At 49.1% G+C, this 21,408-nt stretch overlaps 1 protein-coding gene across 2 annotated transcripts; it reads right to left on the bottom strand.

The window, feature by feature from the left end:
• Positions 1-2,130: 2,130 nt before the first annotated feature.
• Positions 2,131-20,318, bottom strand: LOC149342454 (sulfotransferase ssu-1-like). Of its 2 annotated transcripts, none has more exons than XM_089544809.1 (3): positions 20,274-20,318; positions 7,950-8,038; positions 2,131-4,020 (listed from the first exon to the last, which is right to left on the bottom strand). In XM_089544809.1, exons 2-3 carry the CDS (start codon positions 8,004-8,006, stop codon positions 3,058-3,060), a joined length of 1,020 nt encoding a protein of 339 aa, XP_089400935.1. In that variant the 5' UTR covers positions 8,007-8,038; positions 20,274-20,318; the 3' UTR covers positions 2,131-3,057. The 2 variants fall into 2 exon arrangements, with proteins under 2 accessions (XP_089400935.1, XP_089400933.1); XM_089544807.1 differs by lacking the exon at positions 20,274-20,318 and adding an exon at positions 19,597-19,647 and having other exon boundaries at positions 2,132-4,020.
• Positions 20,319-21,408: the final 1,090 nt, after the last annotated feature.

Below are 21,408 nucleotides of genomic sequence, written 5' to 3' on the forward strand. Positions count from 1 at the left end.
TCCAGGAGGGACTGGTATGCCAAGTCGGGAAGGTTCGCCAAAAGCTTGACGGTGACCTTATCCCGTCCTGGCGCAGTGCCCCGTTTCATTTTGGCGAGAGCCGCCCGCAGATCATGGAGCTGGAAAGGTTGATCCAGCTCCGTGTTCTCTCTGCCTGCATAAGAGTACGCAGATCCACGGGGGTCTTGGGCTGTACACAGATACTGGTCCCGAAGTTTCTGTGCCAGTTGAGTCGTGTTGCCAGGAAAAGCGTGCAGTGCTCGCTGCAAATGTTTTTGTGTTTCGGATCGTGTTTGGGTTGGGTCGATTAGGGCTCGAAAGAGACGCCACGTGTTTCGGCTGGACATTTGTCGCGCGGCCGTGTTGCATCTATCTACCCAGTTGGAGTCGGCGAGTTGGGCCGCGTACTCTGCCGCTTTCTGGGTAAGCTCGGCAATTCGAGCTTTAAGCTTTCTATTGTGTTTCTCCGTCGCCAACGGCGGACGAGGCTGCGACGAACTTCTGGCGCAAGCGCATCTCTCCTCCTCTAGCCGCCGTATTCCCAATGTAAGCGGTTCACCCCATCGCCTGTGCTAAACTTATCTTCTTCGTCTTTTTTTTTTTCACTCCTACCTTCCTCCCTTCCTTCATGGCGCGGTTCAGGTGTCCACAGAGAAGCGACCGGTACCGCCCCTTTCATTTCCTCAAAGCCAATTATTTGCTTACTCCGCCCGCGCGTCCCGATGCTCCGAGTACGATGAGATAAGGGGCTTCGATGCGCGGAGCATGCGCACTGAGGCAACCTGTTCTGTGCGTAGCGCCCGTAGTGTGCGCCATGTAGGAGACACGCAGTATCGCTGGCGGATGACCTCCCATAAACAGCTTTCGCTGCAATAAAGTACTGAAACGATGTCTACGTAAAGCTGCTTCGCTCAAGAATATTCCTTCTCTTTTTCATTTTTATAACGCCGTGTATAAAGGCAACCAGCTTTCCAGCTATCCTCGTAATAGTAACTGCTTAACAGGAAAAGAATTGTAATAAAGCCATGAGCTACTGTGCATGGCATTCATTAATACACTAAACTTTTGAAGCTATTTCATCTCAGTCTTTTCCTGCACCGCCAGTCATAAGATTGCCTGAAAATTAGGACTTGGTGTTCCTTGCGTTATATTCTGTTTCGGTACTTCAAACCCAACCACTTCCCTGCCTGCATTTACCGGATCGAGGCGACAGCGTTACTAGCAGGACCCACATGAACCTAGCCCAGTGGCCTCAGGAACTTCGCCCGAGCCTTGAAGGTAAAGTTACATAAACCTTCATTCCACTTTGGCACTAAATCTGAGCCAGGTTTATGGCAGCTATCACCACCGTCATTATAAACGTCTAGCATGCACACAAGTTTGGTAAATGCCAAGCTTACCTCTCCAGGGCGTTTTTAGTCATATTAAATTTTGTTTCATATTTGTCGATTCATAACAATGGCACAACGCTTCGTGGATGGTATTACCCGCAGAACACCGTCATGGAATGTATCGGCGCAGCCTGCCTATAGCTCCATTGTGCCAATAAATATCGCCACGCCTCCGTGGGTGGCTGCGACATAAACAGAAAGAAAGCTGTCATGCAGCAATGTCACAATGGTTTTGTGGCCCTTTCATGACCTGCTGCGCGAACACGGCGCCTCCGGAAGTCGAACAGTGGCAAGTCTTCATCGCCGACAGCCCACCAAACGAGGATTTTGGTCTTCGATCGTCAGCGGGCGGGAAAGCTATATGCTTTACATCAGTCGGCGGCTGGCGTCCACCTAGGCTGCCGTGACTGTTGACGGAGTCACAGAGTCCCACTGATGCCACGAGTAACTGCGCACTAACGGATATACGAAAAAGTACATTTTCGAGCCAATTTAATTCAATGGGCAAGAATTGAGGCATGCCGTCTAGATAACTTAATTTTCATAATAGCATCAGATTTTCAGTGGCACTTTACATTGAAATTGCCTCATGAATCGCAAGGTTCTAACTCTTGGTATGACACGAATTTCGCCCACGACGGTAAAATGGTAAATTGGTTTTTGAGGAAAGGAAATGGCGAAGTATTTGTCTCGCATATCTCGACGGACACTTGAACCGCGCCGTAAGGGAAGGGAGGAAGGTGGGAGTGAAAGAAGAAAGATAGAAAGAGGTGCTGTAGTGGAGGTCTCCGGAATAATTTCGACCACCTGGGGATCTTTAACGTGCACTGACATCGCACAGCACACGGGCGCCTCTTGCGTTTCGCCTCCATCGAAATGCGGCCGCCGCGGTCGGGTTCGAACCCGGGTACATCCTTGTTGGCAACCCAGAACGCCGCTGGAGAGCCGGCTCGTCTGATCCAGCACGCCCAACGAGCAGCGAAGCTCAGCGGAGCCCTGGAATAGGGGCACCGACCCTGTGAGAAGAAGGAGGATGGACCTCTTCTTTCTCGTCTGCTACTAGCACCTTTCTAGAACAATAAAAGTCTTTCCTACCGGGTACATCCGGCTCGGCAGACAAGCGCCTTACCACTGAGCCACCGCGGTGGCGCACGGTTGCATTTCTGCTTTCCCACCCTATCTCGCAAGAAGAACGATGTTAGCAAGTACTGTACGCTCCGCGGGAGACAAAATGAAAACTGCTCAGAATTTTTATCAAGTGAAATAGACGGAAGTTTAATCATTGCTTTCAATTGCTACCGTGACCCGCATATGGCTTGATGGGACCACAAATATCAAACATCAACGTTGCTAATATTGGTATCAATAAACAACTTGTGCATCACGCAGGCGCTCCGTTTTGCTTTCTCCGAGCTGATGCGCGACAGCGGAAACGTTTTACGAGAAAAGAGCTAGTATCACCTTTGGGTGGCAACGGAGATAAATATGACGTACTTCGTGTCATATCAATCGTGAGGACACTCTTCTATTATGTATCAGCTGTTAATTATGTATTATCTGTTCTATATTTATTATTTAATCATGTGTATGTAGCAGAACGTTTTAAGAGAAGTCGTTTTTAGGAGCCTTCGTCTATTTAAATGTAAAGCTGCACTTTCAAGAAAATTCAGGGCAGTTCCGTGTCCTTCCAGAGGTCCATAAGGTCACTGCCAGCGGTCTTGAGTGCGATTCGTTTTTTCAGCCGCTCGATCTGCTCTGGCGAAAAGTGGTTCCTCCAGTCTCCAACGATTCCCTTCCGTACGAACTCTCCCTTCCTCGGCTTGGTGAGCATGCTGCCTAAGGACTCCGTCATGGACCTCACCCCCGGAGACAGCTCCGGGGGTAGCGAGGTTAGGTTCTGGCCCAAGGTCTTAAAGTCGACATTGATTTTCTTCATCGATTCTATGCTGATAGCGTCGAGAACCTTCTCAAACACATCTGGGTGCTGTCTCAGCTTGTCGCCATACTCTTCTTTACCCAAGAAATCGGCGATCTTGAGGACCCAACCACGAGTGTCCTTCTTGATGTCTTCGTAGGTCACGAAGAACACATTGCTGTCGTTGCGGTGCTCGTACCAGGACAAGACGTGGTCGAAGTAGTCGCCGAAATCCACTTTGCCTTCCATGAACATGTCGAAGAATTGGTCGAACGTGCCATCCTCGAACAGGTATAGAGGGCGGCTCCACGTGTGGTAGTAGAATGACACGCAACAGTCATACGGGTTGCGAGTGACGTAGATGTACTTGGCATTTGGTGAGTAAGGCTGCTTGTTGAACGGTAAGTGAGTCTTGATGGCGCCAGGCCGCGGCATAGAACGAGCACCCTCGGCTCCCAGAAGCTCCAAGAAGGGAGCCACAATTATGAATTCCATAAGGTTTGCCGGAGGCACGCCATCGCGATATATGTTGCACACAATGTGCTGCATCCACGTGGTGCCGCACTTCGGGTAGCTTACGATGAAGACGTCGCCGTCCAGCGGTTCGTAGGATAGGGCTGAGCGCAAGTTCCTATCGGTGAATATGTGGCTGACGTACAGGCCATCAAAGTCCCGGTACGCGTTGAGGCACGCTGCAGGTCCAGGCTGGCATGCCTGCAGCGCAAGAGCATACAACCAGCGTAAGAGGACAATTTCAATCTAAAAAAGACCACAGCAAATTACGTGAAAGAACAGACTGCTCTGCTTTCTATATACTCAGCGTAGCACTAGTCCAATAGCAAAGTGTACCAAAACGAAATAGTTGCTAAAGCTGCGTTGCGCCACTTTCATAAATATTTGTCTTCACAAACGCATGTAGATGTGATGCATAGAAACCATACTGATCAAAAGGAAGGGGTGGTGTCTGTCAGCATATGGGAACTGAATTCGAATCATACGCTATATTCTTCAATATCAGACCGATGATGCAGAATTCCAAAGAAGGCAGAAATGACAAGAGTCGAATTCGATGGCCTTGTCCATCTCGCAAAAGCGGAAGTACTCTTACAGTGCGATTGCTGAAATAACATGCCTACAAACTATAACTGATCTTCTGTGCGTTGACATACGGAAATTTTTCTTGAAGATTTTTTTTCTGAAAAAAACATGCTCTGGGCGAACTGTGGCAGATTGAGTGTCTTTATGCTGCACGAACTCGCACCACCCCAGCAGCGACGCTCCGAAGGCGATGCCACTAAAGGCGGCACGCTGAAACGAGGAGCTCATGATGGATAAGGGATATTCGCGCATTGTTCTTTAGGGGTCGGGAAAGCAAACTAAAATTAGTTTATTATTATTATTATTCACGGCAGGCGGCGGGGAGGCGTGAAGGTTTGGGGGGCGTAGCAGGGCCAATAGCACTTTTTGTTTCTGCTTCGTGGGCTTTAAAAAGCCGTGTTTGTGGCTCAGAGCGCTCGTGTATCACTTAGCGACGATGACTGAGGGCACATATGACATGACAGCTGCACCGCAGGCGTCGGGAATTTAACGTCTGCACTTCAACTTCGCGCGTAAGTGCGCCGTGCTCCTGCCGATAAATGCCAGCGAAACAGCTCTCTGGAATCTGGCAACAAGCGTTCAAGCGCTCGCTGCTGTTCTAGCGAATAAGTAAATATCTCCCACCTACGCCTTTGATCCGCAGTTCAAAGTGCAGCATACATCTTCCACAAAACTGAAAGTTTTGACGAGAGAGAATTGCGTTACAGGGAATTGATTGGGGACTGTCGCCTTGGTTAGAGACAAGAGCCTTTGATATTTAGGATTAGCCTAAATCAATCTGTAGCTATACGAATGCGATACGAAATTGAGAGGTCCCGACATCTCGGCTCACGAAAATTGCGGTGTACAGGCGGTGGACCTTACGGTAGGCTGGCGCCACCGTAATCTTTCTACTACCACAGTACCTTTGATGTGTGCTCTACTACCCAATCACACATTGCGCATTCCCCGCTTCTTTGAACCATCCGGAGAAAAGCTTGGCTATGCACACTCGCAATTCGGCCGTGTCAGAATCGGCTGGGAGTACGGAGCACGTCTGTGGTTTTCTTTGCTACCAGGACTATACTTAGCGAGCCCCGTCCGACTACAAGATGTGCCACTGAGCCGGGGACAACAGTGGCCTTCCATCTTTGCTGGAAAAAATACTGGCGACGTCAAACTTATTTCCTAGATGAAAGCGCCGCAGTTCTGTCGTGCTTTCACGGTCTATAGCCACTTAAGTGCCTTAGAATTTAATATTTGGGATTCCCCTCGTCGCTTTTGAGTCAGGAAAGGGAATGCCAACGCGTTTTATTTTAAGAGCGTTAGCTCTTATTCATCACGTTTCTCGATTTCTTGGAGTCTGCTACCACCTCCGTTCGGCGTGGAATTCAAGATGGCGGCCCCCATTGTAAATAGATGTAGCAACCCAACTGATGATTGATTGGTGACGTTATTAGTATATCGAATTGGTGACGTCACTGATTTTGTGACGCTATAATTAACTATTCACATGACTGTTAATCGCTTTTAACTCAGTAATTAATGAAGCATCATAAAATGAGTTAGATATTTGCATTTCGCTATATGAGTAGAACAGGTTGGACACCAAAATTAACTAATGAAGTTAATATTTCATTACGGTCATGATTATATTTAATTGTTTATAATTAACTAACCGACAACGTCATGATCTATCTAATGGATATTCGTAATGGGCTCGATCAGTAGGACATGTTGGACACAAATATTGTCTAATTAGGTTAATATTTCCTTATGATTAGGTTTAACATGGCGGCCATGTCGTCTGCACTCGGCAGCTCACAATTTCATACCGCTGCCGCGGTTGCTCAGTGGTTATGGTGCTCGGCTGCTGACCCGAAAGACGCGGGTTCGATCCCGGCCGCGGCGCTTGAATTTCTGTGGAGGCGAAATTCTAGAGGCCTGTGTACTGTGCGATGTCAGTGCACGTTAAAGAACCCCAGGTGGTCGAAATTTCTGGAGACCTTCACTACGGCGTCTCACATAGCGTGAGTCGCTTTGGGACGTTAAACCCCATAAACCAACCAACCATTATGGCGACCGGGTACCTACCGCCTTGAGGTAAGGAAAAATGACCCTCGAAAAAGTCAAAAATTTTTCCGGCCCAAATTGGTAAAAAATATTCGACCTCAAGGCGGTAGGGGCCCGCTCGCCGTAAGGTATGGGGCAAAGTAGCCTGATCAAGTGGCAATACATCACATGGATGATAGATGGCGCTACCGAACAGCTAACGCTCGTTATTTCAACGTCTTCCACTGTGGCGGTATTTTTCTTTTTCGCATGAATTAGCAATCGACTTCCGGTTCTTGTTTGGTTTGGCTTGGTTTGGTTTACGGGGTTTAACGTCCCAAAGCGACTAAGGCTATGAGAGACGCCGTAGTGGAGGGCTCCGGAAATTCCGACCACCTGGGGTTCTTTAACGTGCACCGACATCGCACAGTACACGGGCCTCTAGAATTTCTCCTCCAAAGAAATTCAACCGCCGCGGACGGGATCGAACCCGCGTCTTTCGGGTCAGCAGGTCTGGTGTCCGAGAGGCATTGGCGAGGTTCAGTAAAATCGTAAAACGTAGGAGAACATGAGAAAGCGAAATTTTTGGTCGCAAAAGTTCTCCATGTGTCCGTGATACAGAAATCGGAGTATCAGTCGCGTAACGTGCGCATTACAATGCTCAGGCACCATCATCATCATCAGCCTTCAGCCTGACTGCGCCCATTGCAGGACAAAGGCCTCTACTTTATCTTTCCCCTTAACCCTGTCCTTTGACAGCAGCGACCGCGTTAACTGGTGCGCTAGTCGGCCAAGGACTCTGGCTTCCAAGGCTGAGGACTCCAGTCAACCTTTTTTTTTTTGGGGGGGGGGGGGGGGTGGGGGGGGGGGGGTCATTAAATGTTTTCACCTCCTCCTCTGCTCTCTTCCTGTCTTTTAATGCTACAGCTATCATTTTCCTTTCCATAGTTCGCTGCGTTCTCCTAAATTTAAAATGAGCTTTTATCGTTAGCCTGCACATCTGAGCCCTATAGGTGAGTAGCAGTTGTACCTTCCTGGTACTCACTTATGGGGCCCAGACATAGTTACGACAATATTAACTGAATGAACTCAAACACTGAAAATCAAATCTTCATAATGTACTTTTTTCTCCAAATCAATGAAAAAAATGAAAAGGAACGAATGTACTAAAGAAACAGTACTTTGAATGGGGCTAGCTGGTTCGTGACTGAATGTGATTCTATGAATTGCGCAAAATAGATAGGACAAAGACTACATCTGAAAACAGCGTGGGGCCGGCACCACACCGTTGTTTCCTTGTGAGCTTTTTGACCTTGTCTTTTTTGCGCCGACCATAGAATCAATTTCAGTCACTAGCTAATGAACGTATACGAAAAGCTCGGACTAAGAAATATGTGCCCTCAAGTGCTTTGTGACGATCGAAAAAAGAAAAGAAAACAGCAGCCTAAGGCACCGAAATGTCCGTGTATTAACAGAACAAAGTGTTCATTCGAGAAGGGAGTGCACGCACGAACCTCCTTGGCGACCTTTCCGTCGGCTTCCGCTTCCAGGGGGTTCCAGGACGACGGCATGGCAGATTTGCTTCGCCGGCTGTGCTTCGCACCTGCGTCGGCACGGATGAGACAAAATCCCTCCGCTTAGCCTTGAATAAATGCGCCATCGTAAAAGCTCGAGAGATTCAGACATTTGCAATATATTGATTTCATGGAAGAATGCCGCTGATCGGACAAGCTCAATAAGATATATACCAACAGTTCTGGACAAAAATCAGTTTTTTGAGGAAAACCGTTTACGAACGCAGTTTTTTCATATAATGTAAGATTTCACTACATCAATCAATACATTCGCAGATCACCCGTCTTGCATTTTGCATTTTGCAGTGTTGCATTTTTTTTATTCACGTTTTTTGCACTCTAAAGCGTTCGCAATTGGTTTTCTGTATGGCAGTCTTAACTGTTCGATGCGATCGATGGAAACACTGCAAAATGAAGACTTTGCGACATATCAGAAGAATGGCCTGGCCATTACCTTCAATATTTCTATAACAGTGTCTTACAATTTTCATTTTCGAAATTTTTGTGCGAGAATGTTGGACATGTGAGGCAGCTCAAGTAGCAAGAAATGCGTAAAGTCGGTGAAGACTTGCTTGGACGCATAACGGCAAACGGGATACGCATTTAGCTTAAGCACAGCGCCATGAATGCATATACGTCGAGTGTGCACGCATGCATCCTCAGCATGCGGACGAAATTTTTGTTGTTTCGTTGGGTTTTAAGGCAGCTAAGGGCATCATGCGCCAAGTTCATAATCAGAACATTCTATAACTTATTAAAATCTTGAAATCAAAACATTCCTATAACTAATTACACCGATCATTACTTTTCTATATGGAGCGATTCATTGCGTGCAGTCGGCGTAATCTCAAGCTTCTTGGCCTTAGGTTTAGCCCTTGTAAACAAACCGTGCACAAAGCATGAAAAAAAAGTTAATTGCTCAGACACGGAGCGCTACCGCCGCTCAGTTTCCCGCGTAAAGCATGACTATACTGGCAGTTATCAAGAACGCTGTTTTTTTCATATGCGAAGGTCCAAACTTGCTGCCGCCTGTCCTTACCTCTTCTCCCAGACTTAACGTCCGTTTACTTCCTCTGCCGAAAATGAGTACAAATTTCACACAACCCGATAGGCTTATGTTGACAGGCAATTGGTATTCATGCACGTACAAACTCGTTCGCATGAGCTTGATGTATCACAAGAAATTAATATAAAGCGCGGAAAAGTAAGAAAATGGCAATTATCCTAAGCGAAATGGGCCTCGCTATAGGTAATGAACTTTGCCTTTATGCGAACAGTTTGATACAGACTACGCTAAGGGCGAAGTCGTCGGGTGCATCGCCCTGTCAGAGCTAACGGATCACCATTTCGTTTCGAACAATGCTCACAATAGGTTTGTTGCTAAGGTACGACTTTCACAGCCGCACTTGGTGTACCGACTCGTGGGATGAGCTTAGCCAAGCCGCAGAGTGCGCTTGAGAAGGAGTGTGTTGAAGCACAGAGGGGGCGCGTCAGCTCGTGCAACGACCCCACAGGCAAGTGGCGTACTCCGAACGGAGCGAGGTCGGCAGCACGAAAAAAAGAGATCAGAGCGTGCGCTTTCTGCAAACAGCGATACGCCCATCACGGCATTAGGGAGAAAATCCTGAGGTACGATACTGTGGCGCTTAATGCTCTTTGTCGCACAAGTCTCTTACGATAATTCCCGGCTCCCAAAATGCGTATGCCGTAGTTACACCAACGATAGACTGTACAAAACGAACACTGTCTATACAGTCGTGCTCCATTAACACGGCCCCCGCTAACATGGAATACTCAAATCATAGACAGCTTTACTCAAACTTTTTTAATGCATTTACGCCTCGTTAATATGGAAACTCGCCGTCTGGACAATGTACAGAGTGGAAATGTACAGAGGCCACTGCAGCTGATGTATGTCTGCAGCATGGACAGCGATGGGAAGAAAACCACAACTGCCCCAGCCACATCTTTCCTTTCCGGTTTTTTTATTGTTTGTTTGTTTTATGGGGTTTAACGTCCCAAAACGACTAAGGCTATGAGAGACGCCGTAGTGGAGAGCTCCGGAAATTTGGACCACCTGGGGTTCTTTAACCTGCACTGACACCGCACAGAACACGGGCCTCTAGAATTTCTCCTCCAAAGAAATTCAACCGCCGCGGTCGGGATCGAACCCGCGTCTTTCGGGTCAGCAGCCGAGCACCATAACCACTGAACCACCGCGGCGGCTTCGGTTTTTTGAGAGCAGAACACCAGCAAGGGGCGGTGAGAAAGTGGAAATGCCTGAACGATGCCTTTTTTTTTCCGTCTTCGTGCTTTATAGCGCAAAGGGGCCTATTTGAAGTGCCTTATGATCTTCCGGCATGAATGGCCGTGAAAAAACTGATTTGCAGCTCGCGCTACGTTGAAAGCCACATTCAGCCGCATTCAGTCGACTTAGAATGGATTTGTACTGACAGTCAGTGGATGTTAACAGCAGTAGTAGGTCTTCCCGCCATGAGGCACCATCAAGCATTTCATGAAGTACTAGGCGAATCAAACTGCCCCTCATTATATGTATGATAGAGGAAACTATAGGATAATGCAGTTCTAATTAAGTCACTAGGTTTAGTCTATTTCAAATTTCACTTCTCGTTATGTACTATCGAGAGCAAAAATAACAGACCCCTGCCAGCGCGTGCCGATCCGCGCCAAACTGCATGTGAGCGCTGCCTGACGAAGCACTCCTGGCGCCGAGACAGGCGCAGCGCGCGCAATCCGTAGCGCTCCTCGGAGTGCTTCGTCAGGCAGCGCTCACATGCAGTTTGGCGCGGATCGGCACGCGCTGGCAGGGGTCTGTTATTTTTGCTCTCGACAGTATGTACAGAAGCAGACCTTAATCATGAAACGCTTTTCGCTCTCAGTTTTTTTTTTTCACAATTTGTTGTTACGGGCGACATCGTTTTATGCGCAATTTTGTCCGCGAACCACTGTCCATATAAATGAGGCACGACTCTGCAGAGTCAGATAGAACCTCAGGATGACCACCATACCATCACATGGGCCCCAGGACACGCCGGCCTGATGTGAAGCCAAGTAGCCGACGACGTATCAGGCGGACACATCAACCGAGCAGCTGACGGTGAACGGGAATCCGCTACACTCTTACAGATAGATGTAAGGTGCTATCCAGGAGCATCTCCAAGGACGTAGTGAGACACACAGAACACAACACAGTGTTGTGTTCTATGCGTCTCACTACGTCCCAAAGTTCATGCAGGCCCCATATATGGAATCACGCCAACTAACCCAGAAGAATGCCATTTTGCAGTGTCTCCATGGAGCCCGCCAACGTTCTTTTATACCTCATTCAAAACTTGGCAGGGAGTAGTCGGTCTGCTGGAGACAATTACAAACCAACACGCTCCCAAATTGTTTATTTTGCACAAAATTAATCCCACCCAATACCGAGACACCTGCCCTTGGTGCGGGGATCGAACAACCCTTTATCACGTAGCATGCGGCTGCCAATACATGACTGCACTTCCTCACATACCGAAAGCCACAGCGGAGCAGTGGGAGGCAGCACTGTCTAGGGATTACCTGAAAGATCGACGCAGACTGATCGACCGGGCCTGTATCGCCGCAGCAGCCGAGGGACCCCGGACTAAGGGCTCTGCCCATCAAGCTTGCTAATGTCTACTGAGCAACAAAAGTTCATTCATTCAGTAATTGTCATTATCGTATCAGCGCACCCACTGTCACTGATACCTGGTAGAAAGAGGCGGATGATGGATAGCGTGAAAACGTGCGATCGCTCCTTGATATATTATTCCTTTTGCGCCTGGTGAACGATCGAAGCCTCTCAGAAGGTTGAAGCGACTCGAGAACTGCGATGAACCAAGCACAGTAGCCTTAACTCGAAACAACTAAGACACCGCGGGATAATTGCTGAATCTAAATCAGACCACCTTAGGCAGCACAGCTCGCTGCCTGTTGATATGCCATGCGTCAAATTTGTCCTCGTTGACCCCAGTGCGGCTCAGACATGATCATACAAGCAAGCGGAGCGATGTGCAATCCGACTGATAGAGGGTTGAAATGAAATTCGAAACTTTCCTTAGAGGCTTTTCCCTTTCATGACTTGTTTAATCAGTAAGTGTACACGTAAAACCGCAATGCAACATTGAAAAAAAAAAGTTTATCGAGTTTATGAAGAAAAAAAGAAAATCTTTGTTGAAAGCATCGTAAGCATGAAATGAGGTGCAGGAAAGGCATAGCACATTCAACCACGCTTCATGGATGGTATAGCCGCACTTGAGTTCTGGCCGGACCATTCCAGATCTAGGCGGACCGCCGCCACCTTCAGCCCGGTTCTATTCATCGAGCCGGGAAAAATGCGTGGCTTGCCTGCGTGCTTCCGGGGCTTAAGACCAGCCGCCATCAGCCTTTTCTCTTCCAGCTGAGCAGCATCCCGATGGCATTTCGGAGCGCAGCACTAACGGATGAAAGATGAAGGCGAAGAACTAAAGCTGTAGCCCGAGAGGACCAACTCGAAGCCGGCGCGAATCCCTCTCCAGTCAGAGGTTTTCTACTGGATATAATCCCATTTGGACGCTAAAGTTCTTAAGTTCTCGGATAAGTTCCGCCCAAGGTTCGGCTTCACCTTTCTCGGCTTCGCCGCAGTAGCAGGATGACGTCTGATTTTGCCAATTGAAACAAAACGCAGATCATGCTTAAGATATGGCGCTATTAAATGGCCGTTCATTGATAGGCAAACAGAACAGCTAGGCACGCAGCATTTCAACCTTCAATGCGGCGGTGAAGGTCGAAGACTGGCGAAGGCCGAAGATGCGGCGAGGGCTGGCGAAGGCGGCAGCAGCAGCGGAAACAGCGGCGGAAGCAGCGGAGACGATGGCGGCGTCAGGTGGCCGAGTCTACCCTCGGGTCGCCGGACGACGGAGTGGTGCGGCGCAAGGTCAAGCTGTTAGGCGATATGCGAAATGCACAGCGCCATCTCTCGGCGCTCCGAGAACTAAGTCCTCCATGTTGGTACGGTACAGAAAACGAAACCGCTGCCCAGCGTTGGGTTAAAACAGCTGCGCTTCGTTTCAAAAGTAAAATGCCGATGGAGTGTTGCGCTACCCTCTCCACTGTGAAAAGACACTACGATGCGTGCCAGAACTAGGTGCGTTCCAGCTTTTCGCTTTTCTATTTTTTTACTCTGTCCCAACGTTTTAGTAACACAAAACGCCATGCGAGGTATCATGTGTCAGCACGCGGATGAGTGCGCAGCTTTCGCTTTCTGCGCTGATTCTTGACAAATCTCTCGAGGTGATTTGCGTTTAAATTAAGATAAGGACCACAGCCTTTGTTGTCTCTGATCAAAATTAGAAGCCGATTTCGTGTATTTATCAACTCTCCGGTCGGGCGTGAATATCTATAGACGCATACTTGAACAACGTAATAGAGAAGGTAATTTTTTTGAGCGGGCCAATCGCTCGTGCCGTGGCGAAATAAGTTCACTCGAAGAACCATATGTCGATTACTGCTTAGTTTGCTATGTGTTCAGTTAAGTTTTTCCCCGTATTCAATTAGTTTTAGAAGGGCGAGCAAACTCTCTGGACCATACGCATATGTTATGCGCGTTAAGGAGACTTTGTGAAGCAATACACCCTACGTATAAAAACTGAGGTGCGAATGCTTTATTTCTTGAGGATTCCTATATCTTCGATATCTGTGGTGACGAAAATCTAAAAAAAAAAAGAAGCGAACAATATAGCTACTTTATTATGAAGGAGGGACGCATTTCTAAGCTAGAAAGTACGTGCAACAGTGTTCTGAAAACGCTTCAGGCCATCAGATTATATTATCGTTATGGCAAGCTCCAACAGCTTGCTTCGCAACAAAGCCATTTGTCCAAGTTTGGGAGTAAGCTAATTAAGTTTCGGAAGCAACCGAACATGCTTATTTCGCCCCTGCACACACAGCTTGACCAGTGTATCGAGTCCGTGCATGCACCTACAGCTGTAGCATCTTTCTCTAATCAAGCCGCCGCGGTGGCTCAGTGCTTATCTGAAAAAAAAAAAAAGCTGCGTCTTTGCTTACAATATTTTGAATTATATGTGCATGCCTAAAGCAGGACGCGGTTTCAACGAATTGTGGCGAAAATCAACCGACGCCGGACTCTGAAACGGTGACGTTGAAAACCGCGGATGCGCATTGCACATTACAGTAAAGGAATCGAATTACGCAGCTGGTCGAGGGTCTTGTGTGATTATACTGCAATGCACGAAGCTCCTGGCGTCGGCGCGAACGAAAGTTCGCACTGTCACAGAAGTTTGTCAACACACGTGCGCACTCACCGCAAAATAACCGCTCGCTACCCTACCAGATGAATTCGCGTCCACCTGGGAATAAAACAGCCATGATAATGTGTGATGCTTGAACTGGTGCTTTAATGCGAGCATTAAAACGACAACAGCACACGGTCACGGTTCGACTTTCCAACCCACTTTCGAGTGCCGATTATTGCGAACATCAGCGCCAGACTTCAAGCGAAGCTGAGGACGCGGTAGGAGTAAGCTGGCGCTTATTGAAAGCACCTACATTTGGTCAAAGATCAGCTGTGAAAACAACGCAGCAGCTGAAGCTTGCCTGTTGAAATTCCACTCGCAAGAAGAAAGTACGCATAGCAAACGATGCACCAGCTCGACGAGCTCTACCGAGCCAAGATGGAAACCGGAAGTTGTGGGCGCGGTGTTGCCAGACCGCCAAGCAATTTCGCATATCGTCTATTGAAAGACCGGTGTGTCCTCGATCCGGCGGGGAAGTACGAGGACGTTCATTCACCTGCTGGTAGACTGCGGGAAATTGATTTACCGCAGTGTTTGGTTACTCAGCCTCTGCCCCTTTCCATCAACCGAGCTGCGAGAGAGCGGGACAGCCCAGAACCGCCCCTGCCGTGGGTGGGTGGGTGGTACCACCAGCGTCCACATCTGTCCATCCAAATGGACAACGTTCTTCGAACTTTATTGCCTAGTCCAGGATCTGGGGAATACGAAGCCTATTTAAGGCTCTTCCGTTGGCGAAGTTCCCTTCCACTGAGAGTCACTCTCAGTTGATCTTTTGTAAATCATGTTAATAGCCTGCATAAAGTTTTCCTTGTTTTCTTCTTAACCACATCTGCGACTTCCTCGTGCCCTCCTCCGGCTCGACCATGCTACGCGATCCCAACATGATACGTGGAGCGAAGAAGCGGCGGCGCGTTGCCGCGTTTCTCTTGACGCGAAAGCAATTGCGATCAACAAGTGGCAAATACAACTGAGCAATTAGGTCTGTGAGAGCAGCGGCGCTGCCCTCTCTGTTAAAATCACAAAAGTGTTCACTTCGACACCAGTGTACTTGCTTTAGCACGCATGCATAAGTATCTATAAGAATTTGCGTGCTGGAATGCATGGCGTCGCGTACCTTTGCGCGCCCACTGAATCGCGGACACCACCGGCTGCGGTTTTCTTCGACACATTCGCTTCAGGAAGGAAATGCAGGCATTTAGATACAAGATTCGTCCATGTTCTCTAAGAATAAAAGCAACATTCCATGTTTGATGTAATGTTTATTTTCACGATAATAACATTTCCGTGCCAAAATTACTGCGTAGCTCGTCGGCCATTGCGGCCATGCTGGTAATGGCAGACAGAGGCAGCCAAACCGGAAGAACTGGCTTTCTGCGCTACTATTGGCTTGCTTCAGCTGCCGCTTCCGGTCTCACCGGACGCCGCGCGTCAATATCAGGAGGAACCAGATCGGCGCCGTCGGGCGGAAATCGCCGACTTGCCGCCGCAATTGAAACGCTCCATGTATTCCGGCCTTTAGGCTGCACACCCAAGCACGGTTCGCAGCCTCATAATTAAGGCTTGTTGCAGCCTTTGTAGTTCGGGTGACCGGCGGTATGTTCGGCGACCTCCGAACCACAGCAGTAAATAAGCCGGACGGAAAGCGCGAAGCCGTTTTTGATGCCACGTCTGTGTTCCTCCTACGGCATATATTATATAATATATGTTATATAATATATTATATAATATATAATATATGTTAAATAATATATGTTGTGCGCTTTTTGGCCGCAGACATCGCTTCGCCTGAGCGTGATGGAGCGTTCACACTTGGGCATTTCGGCAGCGGCCGCCAGCGAAATCCGCGGCCGCCGAAATGCTGCCTCGTTCATACTTGCCGGCCACCACGTCATAGAGTAGGTTTCTATAGGAGGTATTCACTGAGGCCGCGCTACCAGACGGCGCGAGCGTCGTCGCGGCAAGCGCGCCATGTTTGCGGTCGTTTCAGGCCAGCTCGCGCAGTGTCACGGTGCGCCGTGAGGTACCCGGCCTGAACTGTTAGCGATCCGTAACATATTTGTACGTTGTTGAATACGTCAGCGACCACTTATGAAGTTTGCAGCAGAATTCTTCTGCGCCGTGATATAACCGAGCTGCCTCAACTCGGCAGCAAAACTGGCTGGCTGCGCTGCACGCAAGAACATACACGACTTGCAGCTTTTAATATCAGTTGATAACTGTCAGCTAGTCATGCAGGGCACATCGTGGATAAACAGCACGATTAATTACCGAAATTCCAGAACTGTCACCGCAGAAATTGATAATTCAAGCGCCTAGCTGTAGTCCGCGAACTGCTGACGCTTCTCAGACGTGCGGTCTTTCAGCGAAAAGGCAAAGCGTCATAGCTGCCTTATTTACCCGACAGAACGGCCAAACAAATACTGCCATGCGCTCGCAGCACGAACGGCAGACACAGCGAGAATGTTTTGCAGTTTTGATTGTGGCTACGTAGCGCTGCTTCGTATGCACAAGACCGTTTTCGCAGCAACGCAGTGTGCAGCCATTCCGCTAGATTCAGTTGTAACACGTCACTTTCAGCAGGTAGAGATGACAAGTTAAGCTACAGCTAAGTGAACAGACCCTTCGAATTACTCACCTCTTAAAAAACGGCACTTCGGCCGTCGGCACCGCGGACGTCGGCACCCACAGCACGTATCTTAGACTCACCCGCTTTTCAAGTAATTGCACCCTCTCATAGGTTTATATCCTTTAATTCCTTGGCCTGCCAGCAAACTTAAGCCGTGCACAAGGTGGGCCTCGATACCGGTGAATTCAACGCGCGGCATCAGTCTTGTATACGTCGCACACCATGCTGGTGCCTACGCATTCCTACGGGGGGTCGACCTTTTCACAAAGTAGAACCTTCTGAGCGTGCCCGCTCTTTTCTGCTTCGCACAGTTCACGGAGTATTCACTCAGTCACGCTGCGGCTGGCTGCGGCGGCCGCGCGCGCGACCACCAACATGTAGAGTTCCTGTATATGCTAACTCTACCAACATGGCGAATGCCGCGCCGGCCGCTAGCGCCCCTTGCGGATGACGTCATGTGAATACCTCCTATATGACCACGTCTCCGCTCGTCGTCTGTGTGTCGTCTGCTCACGGCGTACAGAGATATGGCAAGAGGTTAATCGACACTGTCTACGTACCATAACCATGTGCACGCTTGCGTACGCTAAATGCAGCTATTTTGCCGGACGTTAAGCCATTCCTAACATTCTCATTTTTTTAAACAGAAGCGAGACGACGTTTAGCCTAGTGGCGCCACCTGGTGGTTTCGACGGGAACCGTTGTTGTCAACAAACCATCGCCCCCCTTAAGCCTAAAGGGGGCATAATCGTCACTCTAAATAAAAAAAAAATAAAGCAAATTTATTAATCGTACGTTTTCTTATGGGCAACATGAGACGAAGCGAAACACCGATGGCCCATTTATGGCCAGTGAACGCGCTGAAGAAGGCAGTAACAACGACGAGTCCAGTCCGAAGCGAGACGTCATCTATCGAAGCACATCGAAGGGCGCCGCCATATTTGCAAGGGTGGAAGAGCGGGCTAGTTGGTAGTTCATCTTGGGGGAAAACACAGCGCACTCCTAAGACAAGGACGAAGAAAGACAAGACGATACAGCGCTGTATCGCCGCGGCACAGGATTCCGCTCGCTCTCGCCGCCGAACTCCCAAGTGTGAACCCATTATCTCCCTCGGTCTCAGCCACGTGCAGCGGCGTCCCGCATTCACCTGCCTGACGCAAGCCATTACGCGGTTTCACTGCGTCTAGCGTGTGTGCCACTGGTGTGTGCAATTTGGCAAATGACGCGTAGAGAGATCGGACATACAGCGGACATGATTGCGATGTTCCTTTCAGCGCAGCCTGCCTGTGTGGTTGTACTTCCCTCCGCTGCCGCATCCGGTTTCCTCCGGGGTTAGGGATGAGTAAAAACTAATTTAACAGCGTCACAGTGATCGTCTTCCATCTAAGTTCCTCGTAGCGATCGCACTGCACTAACATAGCCTAGCGAGAGGAGGAAGCACCTCACACTAACGTTTTCTTGTCCAGGCATAGCTCGAGGTGTACAGTCATGCGATTTATTAGCGTGAACACTGGAACGCGTGTCGAACTGTGCAGACAGCGCAGCCTATGTGCGCTGTTAATAACGTCCCGTAGAGGATTTGCTGTTAAACTATTGGATGCACTCCCAGCTAGCACGTGCATGCCGCCTGATGTCGGCAACGCACATCGCTAGCTGATAACAAAGGTGCGGACACCGAATGCCTGCCTCGTGACCTTGCCATGCAAGTATACAGCGATTAACTGATGCCGTTTTCGAACTAGAAGGTAGCGAGTTTTGATTTACAAAAAAGCCAGATTCTCGAACACGCATATCTTTTAATCGAGAGGAGCTATAGAAATGAAGAAATGGAGACGCATCGGCTTTCTCGACAGCGTCTACATCTTGAGCAAAAAAAAAAAAAAAAAGACACCGAAGTTTGACAGGTGGGCACCACTGCGAAATTCTTTGTTGCTGGGCTTCGGCGGCACGCAACGCTCCTCTGAGGGAGTCTTTTTAGCGGCAGTCGCTGCATGTTGTCGACAGCACGTACGCGCAACTGACTACACAGCGAAACGAGAAATGACGATACGGCGGAGAGGACACGCGCCCTCCTAACAGCTGTGGCCGTGCAAGTCCACGCGTGACGTCACTCACAGGGCACGTCTTATGACTGACCGAGCGTCCATGATCTCATGATGGAACAACAGCGCAAACTTAGACAGAGAACACAGAACAAGAGGGGAGACACTTCAAGTCTCCCCTCTTGTTCTGTGTTCTCTGTCTAAGTTTGCGCTGTTGTTCCACCATGAATTCACTCCAACTAGCCCAAAATGTCTGCTCTGCTACCGTCCATGATCTGCCTGTGAACTCAACTGCAACCAGATAGGCAAGAAAAAAGTTTTGCACGAGCTCTACAACACCTTAAATCTATCTGATGAAAATATCCGCCCGTACCGCATAATTTAATTGCATCACTGGCTCGATCCTCAGCTACAGTGTAGTCCTGATTCCACCAGTTTGCACATGTAACGACGAGTGAACGCCCGCATATTTGAAACAACCCCCGACAACCAACGAACTCGAAAACGTCATGCAGGAGCAGACACTATCGCTCTGTTGTAAGTCATGCACCCATTACTAGACTGAGGAGCATAAAATGTCAACGAACCTCAGGCAACGGCACACGCAACTCTCAGCACGGCTCCGGGGTCCTCTTTACCGGCGTAACCTGCACCGCAGTCGAATGAATAAGACAGGCAGGTCGGCGCGCGGCCGACAACACACGACGCCTAGTACGTTCTTCTCGCTCTCGCAAGCTCGCATCGTTTCCCGGTTTTCTTGTAGGCCCTTTCCGACGACTTCCGCGCGATTGGAAGCCAAGGCCGCCGCTGAGCAGCCGCCGATGGTTGTTGGGCGAGTCGGTCGTTGTCACAACTATCGCCCGTCAACCGGCTGCCTGGTGCAAGCCGCTGAGGCACAGGGGCCGCTTTACGCTCTCCTGTGGCCTAAAAGCGAGCGTTGTACAACATTTATTTTTTTTGAGGTCGGTCAGCCCGTGCGTGGTGCACGTGTGTCGGTGCGTCAGTACTCCAAAGGAACTCAAGGGGTTGCGGGTTTAGAAGAAATATTTACTCGAATGCAGGAAAACACAAAAACAGGTAAAAACGAACAGAGGAGTAGCCGAAAAACTATACAAACACGAAACGCGACAAGCAAGAGAGAGAGAATACAAAGAACACACAAATCCAACTACAGAGAACAAGAAGGCGTACAGGGCATGAAAAGAAGTAATATACAAAAAGTTAGAGCTAGAAAATCAGAAAGTCCGACGGACAATTCACATACGGGGGCTGCGGCGATGACTCTGGTTCGGGTGGTTGTGGATGCGACGATGGCTCGACGGCGGCGGGCCTTGTGCGATGGAACGCGTGCCTCGGCGCGGTAACTCGGCCCTCCACGCTCGCAAACACACCACCCAACCTCTTCAGCTGCCTATTTCCTCCCGACTGTGCCAACCGCCCGCTGCAACCTGGACGGGCCGGCAGATAGCATAATTCTTCCCTTTCCCTCATCATTGTGGCGCTTTTGTCAACGCGGTGACGACGGGGCAGAGGGGACGCATTAACCCGCTCAGCTCACTCAGAGCGCCGCGCGGGAGAGCAGGAGGGAACGCAAAAGGTCAGTCTTCCGTGACAGGCGTCGTCGAGTCGGCTATGCCTGCATTCCCCGTTTTTTTTTAAAAAACAGCGCACCTGTACCACCGCTCTAGAACATTCCACTCCTCCTGGAATTCCAGTCGGCTTCGTTCGCCGATAGCCGAGCCCCGAGAGAATTCCTGACGAGACACATTCCACTGGTCTGTGACAGTCGTACATACTTAAAGGGTCCCAGTAAGGGGTGTCTGAGGTTGGCAAAAAAATACTTGCATTACGTAGAGCATGGGCCACTGAACGTTCATGCCGCGTACAATACATAAAAAACGAGTAGATAATTTACAATACAATTTCAAAAACTACCGCTCCCGAGCCTCGCGGCGACCAGCGGCGGTGAACTTCCGCCCAAATCCGCGCTCATTACGTCATTTTAGCGCTCGTTACGTCACCAGCACAGGACCATCATTGGTTCGCCGTGCCAAAGTGAAATAACGCATTTAACAAACTTGAAGCTCTAGATGCTTCACATTCTTACTCTTTTCGGAAACATTTCGCATTTCAGCAAGGGGAGCTGTCGTTTATATGCTTATATGCATGTTTACGCGGTTATTGTGTGTTCGGTGTCAGAAATTAGTTCTGCACTTCCCGTTTCCAATGTTGTCGTCTGCTCGTACCGCTTGTTTCACTCCGCCGGCGCAGCCGTCGAATCGAATCGAGAATCGAGGTGCGATTTGGAGTCACCGCGCTACTGATTTCTGTCATGACCTCCGTCGCATGCGCAATCAAAATGGATCGGCCGTGCTGTGTCGTTGGTTGCAAAGCCAGGG

Source organism: Amblyomma mixtum, chromosome 5 (assembly GCF_055824585.1).
Source record: "Amblyomma mixtum isolate Tamu chromosome 5, ASM5582458v1, whole genome shotgun sequence".
Lineage (NCBI taxonomy): Eukaryota > Metazoa > Arthropoda > Arachnida > Ixodida > Ixodidae > Amblyomma > Amblyomma mixtum.